The sequence below is a fragment of the Eucyclogobius newberryi genome, unplaced genomic scaffold, assembly GCF_026437365.1.
Source record: "Eucyclogobius newberryi isolate DKJ021-1_F unplaced genomic scaffold, fEucNew1.0.hap1 SCAF_3, whole genome shotgun sequence".
Lineage (NCBI taxonomy): Eukaryota > Metazoa > Chordata > Actinopteri > Gobiiformes > Gobiidae > Eucyclogobius > Eucyclogobius newberryi.
The window spans coordinates 32,832,881-32,848,207 of NW_027315945.1; the positions used below are offsets into that span (position 1 = coordinate 32,832,881).

A 15,327-nucleotide genomic window follows, 5' to 3' on the forward strand; every position below is an offset into this window, starting at 1 on the left:
GTCACCGGAAGTTACAGTGAAACGGCAATCTACTTAGTCACAGAAAACACGCAAAGTAAACAGTTAGCAACGGTGAAAAAAGATGAAAAATACAGTGAAATTTGTTAAAAACCCATAGATATAGCTACAGTTGACGGGGAACAAGGTTTTTAATATGGATAAATGTGTTATTGAACAATTTATTTACATTTTTATTTTAGAAATGTGTGGGAAAACAATTAACATGTATATTTTGTCTGGATCAACGCGGGGGAAAAAAACAAAAAACACCGAGCAGAACAAAACAAAAAAACACCGAGCAGAACAATCATAAACAACGTATTTAAAGTGATGCAAGACACGCCCCCAAACAAAACCACCACTTAAACTAGCCCGAAACCACGCGTAACACCGGTGCTCTGTTACGCGTCACCACCGCACGTTCCCGCACACAAAATCACAGTCTTTTCACAAAAATCACAGCCACGTTTGTTGAAGCAAATGTAAAACGTAAATGTTTTTAAGTGCGCTGACATATGACGTACTGACATCCACGTTTACGTCTTGTTTTCTCGCTCGAGTGGGAGGAAACCATGAGGAAACTCGTGGACCAAACGCGTCCCTCCTCCTCCTCTCCTTTTCCCCGCTGAGACCTTCTTCTGCACCGGGGCCATGGCGCCGCTGCTCCCCCTTCACTTCACCGCATACGTGGCGCTTCTTCAACTCTCCGCGTTCGTCCCGTTGTGCGCGTCGGACGGGCTCGGTTTGCACTCGCCGCCGTACGACTTCCTCTACTACAGCGGGGTGCGCGCGTACTTCGACGGGGAGTGGAGCAAAGCCGCGGAGCTCCTGGAGAAGTCGCTGCAGGGCAAGGACGCGCTCTTTAAAGTCCGCAGACGCTGTCGCGACGAGTGCGCGGCCGCGGGAGAAGACGCGTTTCACAAGCTCGGTGAGGAATACGTGACTTTTATCAGCTTCCATCATCGTTCAGTTGTATTTCCGATTCATTCACGCGCGTTTGAGTTGATCCTGTATTGTCCCGTTCTCACCTATCCCCCGTCTCCGCCCACATGCCCTGTAATTACTGGCTGGTTTAACAGTTGAAATGTCACGTACCCAATTTTCCACAATACATAAAATAAGATAAAATAATGAAGATGGAAATCTGTTCAGCAGTTTTCAACAGGAAGTCAATGAATAGACCCTTTATTAAAAGTTTATTAAGCCGTTTTAGATTAATATTACACTGTATAATGAAGAACATGTAGAACAATGCTCTACGTATGCTACCGTTTCATACTAAATACTTAAAAAAAGCATAAAATGTGTCCTTAAAGCCTACTATTTAGTGGGACAGTGATAACGAATAATATGTAATAGCCTGTTTGTCCCTTAAAATAGGTCTTGGTTTAAAATGTATTTAAAAATCTCCATGTACAACACGAATACGGCTTGACTAGTCGACTCATCAAAAAAAAATAATCGCTGACAAAAACCTTCTAGTTACAGCCCTAATGCCAACAAAACTTAACGACACATACATTTCTTACTTTTCAATAAAACTAACCTAATACACAGAGTTTGCAATGAATCAAATAATAAATCTTTGATAAATCTTTGCAGAAGCTTATTGTAAACCAAAAATATTAGAGCGTGTGGCCTTTTCTTTTTGTCAATTTAAAACAAATATAAAATTAATTGAGTCACAGTAATTATTTTTGCTATTTTTACCACTTAATTTAGCTTTAATTAGATTTTTTTTATTGATATTTTACACTTTATATTGTAATGTGAGGTCATTTGTCCGAGTAATTTCCCTTGTGGATAAACAAAATGAGTCTATTCATCTCTACAGGTTAAGTTTTGACTAGAACTAGAGATATTTAATTTATTGTGTTTTTGGTACAGTTTGCAGGATTATTTTGCGACAGTGCTACAATTTTCCAGCTTGTTTATTGAAATTTCCCTTGTTTTGATGATTAAAATAGATGTATTTGGTGGCTTTAAAAATAGTGATATGTCGCAGAATAACACGTGCGATTGATGAAATAATGTTGTTTTTTGGACAGACAGCGAAGAGCGCGGCCTGTGGGACCTGTTCGCTCTGGACTGGGTGCAGCAGAAAGCCGAGTGTTTGAGGTTTTGTCTGGGAAAGTCCGTGTCCTCCGCCGCTCTGCTGCCGGTCTCCTCCGACATCGAGTATGAGTTTGCCTCTCGAAATCCCTACAACTTCCTCCAGGTCACGTACTACAAAGTAAGTAAAGAAGCAAGTGAACGACATTGACACAAATGAAGAGCTGAGTTTGTTTTTTAATATCATGATGAAGGTATTTAGTCGATTATTACTATGACAATCCATCAGAAATGTGGCAAAAATGCCCGTCAATGTTGAATGTAATTTAGTAAATCAACAAAACAGTACCGTATTATCCGGAGTATAAGTCGCACCAGCCAAAAATGCATTATAGAGAAGAAAAAACATATATAAGTTACACTGGAGTACGTAACGCGGTTGCAAGTGTGAAAATAACAAATAATATCACATATAAGTTGCCCCGGAGTATAAGTATATAAGTATAAATGTAAGTAGAAGTCGCACCCCGGTCAAAACTATGAAATATAGTCCAGAAAATACGGTAATTGCAATGTTGTAAAATGTACGAAAAATACAAAAAATACGAACGTTTATTTACCTTTAATGACTTGTGAGCTAAAGCTACAACAGATTTAACATTTTTAACCATGTCTGTTGTTTTAATAATAATAATAATAATAATAACTTTTATTTATATAGCGCTTTTCAGTGACCCAAAGACGCTGAACATAAAAAAAAGGGGGGGGTATTTACAGACAGGGGGGACAACACGTACAGAACACATTAATATACAGATAAAATGAACAAGACAGAAGAAGTAGAGAGAAAAAGATGGGGATGTAACAGGGGGTAGAAGAGTAGGCAATGGGGTAGAGGAGGCTAGGGGTAGGGGAGGTCATAGGCTTGGGTGAAGAGGTATGTTTTTAGGCGGGATTTGAATGTTGTGAGTGAGGGAGAGTGGCGGACAGGTTGGGGGAGGGAGTTCCAGAGTCGGGGTGCTGTTCGGGAGAATGCTCTGTCGCCAAAAGTTTTGAGTCGGGATGTTGGTGCAGTCAGGGTTAGAGAGGAGGAGGATCGGAGAGCTCGGGTGGGGCGGTGGGGGATGAGGAGGTCAGACAGGTAGGGGGGGGCAAGGTGGTGAAGAGCTTTGAAGGTGAGGAGGAGTATTTTAAAGTTTATGCGCTGCTTGATGGGGAGCCAGTGGAGAGAGCGGAGAACGGGAGTGATGTGTTCACGGGACCGGGTGTGGGTGAGGAGGCGGGCAGCGGAGTTCTGGACCATTTGGAGTCTATGGAGGGAATGGGAGGAGATGCCAGTGAGGAGGGAGTTGCAGTAGTCAAGGCGGGAGGAGATGAAGGCATGGATGAGGGATTCAGCAGCGGGGAGGGTGAGGCAGTGTCGGATTTTGGCGATGCGGCGGAGGTGGAAGTATGAGGTCTTGACAATGTGGCTGACATGGGGAGTGAAGGAGAGGGTGGGGTCCATGATGACACCGAGATTGCGTACCAGGGTAGAGGGGGTGATGGTCGAGGTGTCGATGCTGAGTGAAAAGGGACCAGTTTTATTGAGAGTGGATTTGGTGCCAATGAGGAGGAGCTCTGTTTTGTCACTGTTGAGTTTGAGGAAGTTGAGAGTGAGCCATGATTTTATTGTAGAGATGCAGGTTTCAATGTGGCTGAGGGGAGGGTTTGGATGTGGCTGAGGGGAGGGTTTTGGGTGGATTTGGTGGTGAGGTATATCTGGGTGTCGTCAGCGTAGCAGTGAAAGTCCAGGTTGAGTTGGCGGAGGATGTGACCAAGGGGGAAGATGTAGCAGATGAAGAGGAGGGGGCCGAGGACTGAGCCCTGGGGGACCCCCTGCGTTACTGGGGAGAGGGTGGATGAGTGACCGGAGAGGGAAATGAACTCTTGCCTGTTGGTGAGGTAGGATGTGAGCCAGTCAAGTGCAGAGCCCTCAACACCCAGTTGGCGCAGCCTTTGTAGGAGGATGGAATGGTTTATAGTGTCAAAGGCTGCGCTGAGGTCTAGTAGTAACAGGATGTTGAGGGCCCCGGAGTCTGCAGAGGTGAGGAGATCGTTGAGTACTTTGACCAGGGCTGTTTCAGTGCTGTGAAGTGGGCGGAAGCCAGATTGGAGGGGTTCATAGAGGTTGTTTGACTGGAGGTGGGTGTGAAGTTGGGCAGCGACGATGCGTTCCAGCGTTTTTGAGAGGAACGGCAGGTTGGAGATGGGGCGGTAGTTGGAGAGGTTGGCGGAGTCTAGGGTGGGTTTTTTGAGGATGGGGGTGATGGAGGCCAGTTTGTAGATGGAAGGAACATGGCCGAGGGATAAAGACTGGTTGAAGAGGGTGGTGAGATGGGGGATGAGAGCAGGGAGGCAGGCCTTGGTTAGAGTCGTTGGGAGGGGGTCGAGAGAGCAGGTGGTGGTTTTGGAAGCGGTGATGAGGTCTATGATATGAGAGGAGTTAACAGAGGAGAAGGTGGTGAGGGCAGGGAAGGGTGGGTGGTCAGGGAGAGGAGGGGGGGCAGGGGTGGGGGTGGTGATGGAGTTAATGGAGACGGCAGTCATGGAGCTGTTGATTTTGGAAATTTTGTCATTGAAGGCAAGGAGGAAAGAGTTACAGAGGTCAGGGGAGGAGGGTGGAGTGATGTCCGGTGGCTGGAGCAGCTTGTTGACGGTGGAGAACAGGGTGCGAGGGCTCCGGTGGGAGCTGTTGATGAGGGTGGAGAGGTGGGCAGATTTGGCGACTTGGAGAGCGTCACGGTAGGAGGAGATGTGTAATTTGAAAGCTTCGGCGTGGACGGTGAGGCGGGTTCTTTTGAGGAGTCGTTCGAGTTGGCGGCCAGTCTGCTTCATGGTGCGGAGTTCAGGGGTGTACCAGGGGGCGGGGTTGATGTATGAGACGGAGGAGGTTTTCCAGGGGGCTAGGGAGTCAAGGGAGTCGGAGAGGGTGGTGTTGAGCATGACAGCATAGTCGTCGGGGGAAGAGGGGGGGGAGTCAGGGGGGAAAGCAGAGGATATGAGCTGGGAGAGCGTGAGGGGGTTGACTGACTTGATATTGCGGTAGGTGATGGTGCGTTTTTTGGGGTTGTGGGGCGAGGGTAGGGGGGCGGAGAAAAGGATGCAGAGATGATCAGAGAGTGGGAAGGGGAGGGGGTGGGGCTTAGATATGGGTAGGAGAGAGGAACAGACTAAGTCCAGAGTGTGGCCTTTGGTATGGGTGGGGAAGTCAATATGTTGGGTGAGATGGAAGCAGTCCAGGAGAGAGAGGAAGTCGGATGTCAGTGGGGCGTTGGGGCAGTCAATGTGGATGTTGAAGTCACCAGTGAGTAGGAGGCGGGCAGAGAGAGAGGATGTGATGGTGAGGAGTTCAGACAATTCAGTGAGGAAAGAGGGGTGGGGCTTTGGGGGACGATAGATCAGGATAGCGGTGATAGAGTTGGGGAGGGAGAAGGCGAGGTATTCAAATGATGAGATGGATGGAAGGTTGAGGTTCAGTTCAGTGATGGATGTAGATTTTTTATGAATAACAGCAAGACCTCCCCCACGCCCGGAGAGGCGGGGTTTGGCAGTGTAAGTGTAGTTGGAGGGAGTGGCTTGGTTGAGAGCATAGAAGTCCAGGGGCTGTTGCCATGTTTCACAGAGGAGAAGCAGATCAATGTTATTGTCCAGTAGCAGTTCAGATATGACAGGTGATTTGTTGGAGAGGGAGCGGCAGTTCAGCAGTGCAAGGGAGATGGATGGGGGCGCGGAGATGGATGGGGGCGCAGGGGTGGGGGGGCGGAGGTTGCTGAGGTTGGCAGTGCGGCAGGTGGGGGTGACAGGGGGGCGAAAACTAGTCCAGAGTGAGGGGATAGGTGAGCCGTCGTTGGAGTGTTGGTTATGGGAGAGACCAGAGCCCCTGTGGATGTAGCGGGGCCGGCGAAGGATCCCAGCTGAGCTAGCTGCAGAGGCAGCAGCAGCTGGGAGACGGTGGTTATGGTTGAGGAGGTGAAGGTCAGCAGCGGTGTAGGTGAGTAGGCGAGAAGTTGGTGGAGCGATGGCCTGGAGGCGCGGGAGGGATAGTCCGAGGAGGAGATGGAACGTAGCAGCAGATGAGAGTAATCCAGTTAGAATGTTGGCGGTGGCTAGAGGCTGGTTAACTAGAAGCTGGTGGGCAGAGAGTTGTGAAAAAGCAGCAGTGGACCGGGTGTTGAAGCTGGTGGAGTGAGTGGCGTTGGTTGCCCCAGACCTTGTCTGCACGGCAGGGAGGCCCCGCGATACCATGACGGACCTCAGCAGGTGTTAAGCCAGCTGTTAGCTGGCGGCTAGGGCAGTAGATAGTCCAGGAGTGAGGGAGGAGATGAGTGATGGACGGTGCAGTAATGTCCGATGAAGTTAAGGAACAGGGATGTAGACAGAAGACAACACAGAGACGCGGGAACAAAACAAAACAATGGAAACGACTAACAAAACAAAGACGTTGGGACAGAAGCGGCAGTCCACATACCAGACGCCGGCGTTGCTCTAGCCCAATCAAGACGCATTTGTGTCCAGTTTTGTGACCAGATCGCCCCCGTCTGTGGAGCGGGGAAAGCAGAGAAACGGGGCTGTACCTTGGTTGTATGGGGCTGCTTTTCTCCGGGTGGAGCCGGTGCCCCGCTCTCCGTGTCTGCTCCTGTGGCGGGCTGGGGCCACACCTTCGCCCAGGTACAGACCTCCGGGGCGGCGGGTGCGGGAGCGCGGAGCCGGTGTTCGGGCGTGGAAACGCCGGTGCAGCGGAGGAGAAGCGGAGCCGCGTGCGGCTCGTGGCGGTGCGTGCCGCTCGTGGTGGAGCCGGTGATCGGACACGGAAACGCCGGTGCAGCGGAGGAGAAGCGGCGCCGCTCGCTCGTGGTGCGTGCAGCTCGTGGTGAAGCCGGTGATCGGACACGGAAAAACGATGATGAAATATCATAAATGATGAAAATATTGTCAAAAGCAAACGACTATGTTATTACAGAATGGATATTGACATAAAAATACACAACGACGCTGTTTTCTCTTATGTCTTGTAAACTGTACGTGTTGTTGTATTTGTTTACATCTTGTAAACTGTACGTGTCGTTGTAGTTGTTTACATCTTGTAAACTGTACGTGTCGTTGTAGTTGTTTACATCTTGTAAACTGTACGTGTCGTTGTAGTTGTTTATGTCTTGTAAACTGTACGTGTTGTTGTATTTGTTTATGTCTTGTAAACTGTACGTGTCGTTGTAGTTGTTTACATCTTGTAAACTGTACGTGTCGTTGTAGTTGTTTATGTCTTGTAAACTGTACGTGTTGTTGTATTTGTTTATGTCTTGTAAACTGTACGTGTTGTTGTATTTGTTTATGTCTTGTAAACTGTACGTGTTGTTGTATTTGTTTATGTCTTGTAAACTGTACGTGTTGTTGTATTTGTTTATGTCTTGTAAACTGTACGTGTTGTTGTATTTGTTTATGTCTTGTAAACTGTACGTGTTGTTGTATTTGTTTATGTCTTGTAAACTGTACGTGTGGCCCACCTCGTTGTACTTGGCGCTCATAAAACGTTCTCCTCCGTCAGCTGGAGAAGCTGCAGAAGGCGGCGTCGGCGGCTCAGACCTACTTCGTGGCTAATCCCAGTCATCTGGAAATGAGGAACAACATGGAGAAGTACAGACGGATGGAAGGAGTAACACAAGGCGACTTTACGGACAGAGAAGTGGAGAACGAGCGCCACTGGGTGAGAATCGTCTGAACTCTGGGGAGAACCGTGTGGCTTTGTGGGTGCCTTAAAAAAAAGTTCTTAAGAAGTAGGAGTGGGCAATATTGAGAAAAAACATCTTTTTCTGGTCTTAAAACGTCTCTTTAAACGCGTGAATCATTAGAAAAATGTCGAGTTAATCACAAATATCGCTTATTACTGAAGAAAGTTAACATTTTTGATCAGCTCTTTTTCTCTTTTTGCAACATTTACAAAAACAACTATTAACAGTGCACAATTCAAATTTTCTGTAGCATCAAAACAGCATTGGGGATATTATCTACTGTACATTTTAATTATTATTGTCCACCGTGTTTACAAATGCTCCACAAATGAAACAATAAATAAGCCATTAATGTACAACAGGTCAACAGTTAGTTACAGTTGATTATGAAAAATCCACAGTCACAGAGATGATTTTTACAGAGATCATCTATTTTAGGCATTTTTTAGGCATATTTTAGACATTTTAGGCCTAAACCAGGACTAAACCAGGACTAAACCAGGACTAGACTGAACCAACACCAACTGCCAGATTGGGTTCTTGTCTTGGTTTTCTCTTGGTTTTCTCTTTGTTCTAGTCTTCGTTTTCTCTTGGTTTAGTTTCGGATTTAGTCAGATGTGAACACAAACTAAATCAGTACGAAAGCTGGACTAAAGTAGCTCTAAACATGGATTAAATCTGTAAAAAAAAAATAGGTACAAACCCGGACTAAACCATTACTGTTTTTTAAACTTCCTATAAGTTATTTGTTCTTTTCTTCTGTATCTATCTCTGTATCTACCTGCGTTGCATCAATGGAATTTCCCCATGTGGGACAATAAAGGATTATCTTATCTTATCTTATCTTACTAGACCAGGAGGACAAACCCGGACTAAACCATTACTAAACCAGGAGGACAAACCCGGACTAAACCATTACTAGACCAGGAGGACAAACCCGGACTAAACCATTACTAAACCAGGAGGACAAACCCGGACTAAACCATTACTAGACCAGGAGGACAAACCTGGACTAAACCATTACTAAACCAGGAGGACAAACCTGGACTAAACCATTACTAAACCAGGAGGACAAACCCGGACTAAACCATTACTAGACCAGGAGGACAAACCCGGACTAAACCATTACTAGACCAGGAGGACAAACCCGGACTAAACCATTAAGATAAGATAAGATAAGATATTCCTTTATTGTCCCACATGGGGAAATTTCATTGGTGCAATGCAGGTAGATACAGAGGTAGATACAGAAGAACAGGTCACTTATAGGAAGTCTGAAAAACACTTTCAGTAGAAGATCTCCTATAAATAAATAAAAACTCCCATAGACAAATAAATAAATAAATAAATACCATTGCATGTGATCCCGACAGTAATTGCACATGAATATGTGTCACGACAGCACATAGATTGCACATGAATTTCACAGTAATTGCACATGAATTGCACATGAATTCCAACAGCAATTGCACATATGACAGAATTGCACATCAGTATTAGGTTAGGTCAGTATTGCGAGTGTTCAGTACTAACAGTTTTTGTTATAAAGTCTGACAGCAGCAGGAAGGAAAGACCTACGGAACCTTTCCTTCACACAGCGAGGGTGGATCAGTCTCTCACTGAAGCTGCTCTCCAGAGCAGAGAGAGTGTCCTGCAGGGGGCGACACTCATGGTCCAGCATAGATGTGAATCTAGCCAGGACCCTCCTGTCCCCCACCTCCTGCACCGAGTCCAGAGCACAGCCCAGGACGGAGCTGGACTTCTTGATGACTCTGTCCAGCCTCTTCCTCTCCCTCTCTGTGATGCTGCTGCTCCAGCAGGCCACACCGTACAGGAGCTGATGCCACCACAGAGTCATAGAAGGTCTTCAGGAGTGGCCCTGTCACTCCAAAAGACCTGAGTCTCCTCAGGAGGTAGAGCCGACTCTGGCTCTTCCTGTACAGTGCGTCTGTGTTATGAGTCCAGTCCAGTTTGTGGTTCAGATGAACACCCAGGTACTTGTATGAGTCACTCTCTCAATGTCCCGTCCCTGGATGTTCACTGGTGAGGGGGCAGTGGAGTGGCGTCTGCGGAAATCCACCACCATCTCCTTGGTCTTCCCCGCGTTGATGAGGAGGTGGTTCCGCTGACACCAGTCCACAAAGTCCTGCTCCAGTCCTCTGTACTCCGCGTCATCGTCGTCCGTGATGAGTCCGATGATGGCAGAGTCGTCAGAGAACTTCTGCAGGACACAGCTGTCCGTGTCATGTCTGAAGTCTGCAGTGTAAAGGGTGAAGAGAAAGGGCGCGAGGACAGTGCCCTGGGGCGCCCCCACACTGCAGGTCCGAGTGTCAGACACACAGTTCCGGGCTCTCACAAACTGGGGTCGGTCTGTGAGGTAGTCCAGGATCCACTCTGCCAGGTCATACTCCACACCAGCCGTCTCCAGCTTGTCCCTCAGGAGCAGCGGCTGGATGGTGTTGAAGGCGCTGGAAAGATCGAAGAACAGAATCCTCACAGAGCTGCCAGGCTTTTCCAGGTGAGAGAGCGGTGCAGCAGGGAGATGACGGCGTCCTCCACTCCGATGCCAGACCGATATGCAAACTGCAGCGGGTCCATGGCTGAGCTCACGGTGGAGCGGAGGTGGTCCAGGACTAGCCGCTCCAGTGTCTTCATCAGGTGGGACGTGAGAGCCACTGGCCTGAAGCTGTTGAGGTCTTTGGGGCGCGGTGTCTTAGGCACAGGTACCAGACAGGAGGTCTTCCAGACCTGTGGTACCACCCTCAGCTTCAGGCTCATGTTGAAGACATGCTCCATAACTCCACACAGTTCATCTGCGCAGGACTTAAGGAGCCTGGGGCTGATGCCATCAGGTCCTGCTGCCTTCCTCACTTTAATCCTCTTCAGCTCACTCCTCACCTGTGCTGCTGTGACAGTCAGTGGTTGGCAGGGGGACCGTGTGCTGGGGGGATGGGTGAATCCATGCGAAGTGGGGAGCTGATGGTCCGGGGCAGATAAGCGAAGAGGAACAGATGCAGGGCATTGTCCAGCTGTGGAAGAGGGAGCGTGCAGCTGTGCAGGGGGAGGGGCGGGTGACCGATCAAACCTCAAGAAGTGAGCATTTAAGTCATTCACCCACTGTAGATCCCCCTCTGACTGGGCAGGGGGGATTTTGAAGCCCGAGATGGTTTTCAGGCTCCTCCACACTCCCTGAATGTTCTTTTGCTGCAGCTGCTCCTCCATCCTCCTCTTGTAGCCGGCCTCAGCCTGCCTGATCTTCCTCCTCAGCTCCTTCTGCACAGTCCTCAGCTCCTCCTTGTTCCCTGACCTGAAGGCTCTCTTCTTCTCCTTCAACAGAGCCTTCAGTTCACGGTTAATCCATGGCTTGTTGTTTGGAAAACACCGCACCGTCCGGGAGGGAACAATGTTCTCAAAACAGAAGTTGATGTAGTCCGTGATGCACTCTGTGATGGTGTTGATGTCCTCCCCATGTGGGTCATAAAGCTCAGTCCAGACAGTGGTGCTGAAGCAGTCCCTCAGAGCCTCCTCGCTCTCAGCAGACCACATCCTCACCTCACGGGACACCACAGGCTGCCTGCGCACGATGGGTTCATACACAGGCCTCAGATGTACAAGGTTGTGGTCCGAGCTGCCCAGGGGAGGGAGGGGGGAAGAAGACCAGGAGGACAAACCCGGACTAAACCATTACTAAACCAGGAGGACAAACCCGGACTAAACCATTACTAGACCAGGAGGACAAACCCGGACTAAGACAACTTTCACGTCCCTTTTCGCACTCGTTTCGCTCATCCGATCTTCCTCTCTCTTTACGTCCCTCCCGCAGGTCTTGTACGAGTCGGCTCTGCACCTGGAGGCGTCTGCAGACTGGGCCGGCGCCGTGGACCAATGGCGAGCGTGCGTGAACCGAACGCTGCTGCAGACGGAGGAGTGTCGCGTCCAGTGTGAGACGGCCTCGCAGCTGCTGCCCGAGGACAGAGGCGAGCAGAGCGGTCACGGAGCGTTCGAGAAGGCCGCAGGCAAGACCAGCTCGTGATTTATGAGTGTGTTGAGGTGGACGAGGCGGGAGATTCGTCCCAACACGGAGGATAACGCAGCTGTTGTTTTGTAGATGTGGAAAGTTAGAATGTTGAGTAGATTGTCTTTGATAAAAACGATTACAATGATCTAAAAAAGGGACCAAAACCTCTAAAGTATAATGTGATATTTCTGCACGTTTTGGGTTGATTTGATGGTCCATTCATGTTTTGTGTGACACTTGAACCTCAACAAAGTCATTTAGAGGCAAGTTTTAGCACATGGTCTGAACATACACTGAGATATTCATTTTTGTCAATATCGCCCACCTCTGGTCAATGGTCACTACCGTTTTTTTCCGGATTAGAAGTCTGCATAAATCACATTTTTGGGGAAATGCATTTGATCAAATCCAAGACCAAGAACAGACATTTCATCTGTAAATGCAGTTTAAAATAATAACAGATAAGAGAACATGGTGAATAGGTGTACGTATGCTAACGCTAACACTTTCAGCTACATGACGTACGCTAACGCTAACACCTTCAGCTACATGACGTATGCTAACGCTAACACCTTCAGCTACATGAGGCACAGACAGAACTGTGGTAAGTGTCTGGTATGTTAACGTAACATATGAACAGTTATTCAGATAACTATAGCATAAAGAACATGCTAACAAGTTTACCAAAGCATCAGTTTTACCCCAAATCACTAAATCCATTGAATTCTTCTTCCTCTGTGTCACTTCTAAACAACTCCACAAACTCCAGAGGAAGAGGAAGTGCAGATTTTTCTTCTGCGTCGCTTAGAGCCTAGAGCGCCCTCTTGTGTTTGTCAGTGTGGAAATAACAAATAATATCACATATAAGTCGCTCTGGAGTATAAGTCGCACCCGGGCCAAAACTATAAAAAAATACGGTATTACTCTGGGTGATTAACATTTTTTTTAGCGCACCCTGAAAATGAATGCACAGATATAAATACAATCGAGTCCATAAACGCTGATGCCAGTTGGCCCCAAACATGGTGACGTTTCCTCATTACGTGACCATTGTTCCTCATCTCTGATAGAGCTCTCTTTTTGACAATACTGTAAGATATTAACGTTCCTTTAGTTTCATGTGACTGCGCTCAAAGACATTCCCCACAAACCAGCTCAAAACATGAACATTTTGAGCGCATTAAACCGTGCCTTTCTCCTTTGTCTGTTGAACGTGAACACGACCTGATGCACTGTTCTTCACAGCGATGATGAGATGACCATGTTTGTCTTTCTTCAGCTCTTTTCCTGTCGCTCCTGTCGTGCCAGCAGTCGTGCGTCACTCAAGTCGCCACTCGACCCGGAAGAGTCTCGGCCCAAGAAGACTTTCTGCCCACGCAGCTCGAGCATCTGCACATCGCACAGTTCAAAGGTCATCCCCATATTTTATTCCAATAACTGAGAACGTACAGAGCGTTGGTGACTGGAGAGATAGAAAACGGTTCTCTGGTTTTCATCGTAATAACAACAGGACGATATGCATTAAATCTCAACACAAACGCATAAAAACATGTCACTGACATGTCTGCGATGTACTTTGGTGCTTAATCTTGTCTGGTAGAATAAATATACTAATACGATTGTGTTTTATTTGTTTCTTCGCAGCTGAAGATGTTCCCGGAGCAGTAAAAACTCTCCGCTCTCTGCTTCTGTTTTATCCCGCCGACAAAGACAACCTGGACAATCTGCAGCTTTACTCCGAGACTCTAGGGGGAGACAAAGAGTCCTCGGACACACAGCCTGCACAGGTCGACTATTCTTATCACTCTAACTGTTCTTAAACCAAACGAAATCTGCATATTTATAAGTATTAGGATGTGATGTTGGTTTAGTGTAGAGTTAATGACTAAATATTGTCAACTTAATTCAGTCACAGCACATTTAGACCCAATTTATTACAAGTTATTAGTGTTACTTAACTGATGAGAATAGAGTGTTTATTATTATTTTTTTTCCATTATTATTATTATTATTATTATTAGTATTATCTTGTCTTACGCTAGCTTTTTTTTCTTTTTAAATTTTATATTTTATTTTGATTTTATTCATTTTATTTTTATTTTTATCTTTATCTTTATTTATTTTTCCCCTCCATCCCTTGTTGGGAAATGGGAGGTTTTGTCTATAGGAGTTTTTGTTTATAAGAGTTATGTTTATAAGAGTTCTTCTATTAAGTGTCTTTTAAACTAACTATCTGTCCTTTTCCTCTGTATCTACCTGCGTTGCAACAATGAAATTTCCCCATGTGTGGACAATAAAGGATTATCTTATCTTATCTTACTTTAAGTTTATTTCACGATATGTATACATACAACGTTGATGGAAGCGATGAAAATACATAGAATATTCGCCGACACGATGAGCTTTCTGTTTGTGTCGTCGGTGCAGGAGATTGAAAGGTACATCCGCCGGTCGCTGGAGGAGAAGAAGCTCTTGTACTTCGGAGTGGAAAACCTGGACTTCACCTTCACAGATCCAGTGAGTATCGTGACTTTTGAGATGCGCAGATACTGTTATCGTCACGACACCTACACGTACAGACATCGTGCACGTACAGTGGAATAAAACCATTTCAATTGAACGTGATTATGAATATTTTTGTTCAGGATTTGTGGACTCCTGAAGATGTTGTTCCCGAATCACTGCGGGAAAGCTGGAGGTGAGTTTGTGAAATGCACAGTTATGTTTAGAGAGGACAAACTTGATGTGTCCATTAATTTGACCTTTTAACATGTTTTTGACATTGAAATGACAGGAAGTGACGTCACACCAGAGACACTCATTCCAGTCAACGTTTATGCATAAATTACACCAAAGAAACACTTTTTTGACTCTCTAAACAATAATTCAACAAAATAAAGTCTGTTGCATATATTTTTATTTGTTATTTTGGCCAAGTGTTTGCTGGGTAATTTCCTAGTGTGATGTCATTGATTACAAACAGGAAGTGAAATTATAAACCTTAAAAATTTGCTATTTTGTAATAACATTTTTATAATTTTTATAGCAAAATTCTAAATATATGTATCTTCGTCGGTATCGTCCGACCTGTAGGGGGCGCTTTAAGGTGTCCCACATCATCCTACATATAACATCTTAACATATAGACTATGATATTAATGAGTAATCCACTGAAAGAGGATTAACAATTTGCACTCAAGTAAAGTACAGTTACACGGCTGAAGTAAAATAACATTTCACTCACGCTTAAGTATAAAGTGAAAGCATGAATATTACTACTCAAAGTACTGGTTACTTTACTTTTTAAATGTAGAGTAACGTGGTTTTGAAGATATGCAAAATTTGAATATCGAGTACATCGTTTATATAAAGAAAATAAAAATGAAAAAATAAGGGGATATTTCTGCACATTTCTGATTATTTTTTACAGATTTTTCACTGATAATTAAACCCAACACGTTTAAAGACACATTTTAACACATTTTTGCT

General features: G+C 46.1%; 1 protein-coding gene across 1 annotated transcript in view; it reads left to right on the top strand.

The window, feature by feature from the left end:
- Positions 1-651: 651 nt before the first annotated feature.
- The window catches only part of p3h3 (prolyl 3-hydroxylase 3), a 22,143-nt gene continuing 7,467 nt past the window's right edge, over positions 652-15,327 (top strand). The window contains exons 1-8 of the mRNA XM_072461508.1: positions 652-928; positions 2,049-2,233; positions 7,637-7,795; positions 11,644-11,836; positions 13,118-13,249; positions 13,483-13,625; positions 14,266-14,355; positions 14,484-14,536. Of these exons, the coding sequence (XP_072317609.1) occupies positions 652-928; positions 2,049-2,233; positions 7,637-7,795; positions 11,644-11,836; positions 13,118-13,249; positions 13,483-13,625; positions 14,266-14,355; positions 14,484-14,536 (1,232 nt within the window). The remainder of the gene's footprint in view (positions 929-2,048; positions 2,234-7,636; positions 7,796-11,643; positions 11,837-13,117; positions 13,250-13,482; positions 13,626-14,265; positions 14,356-14,483; positions 14,537-15,327) is intronic.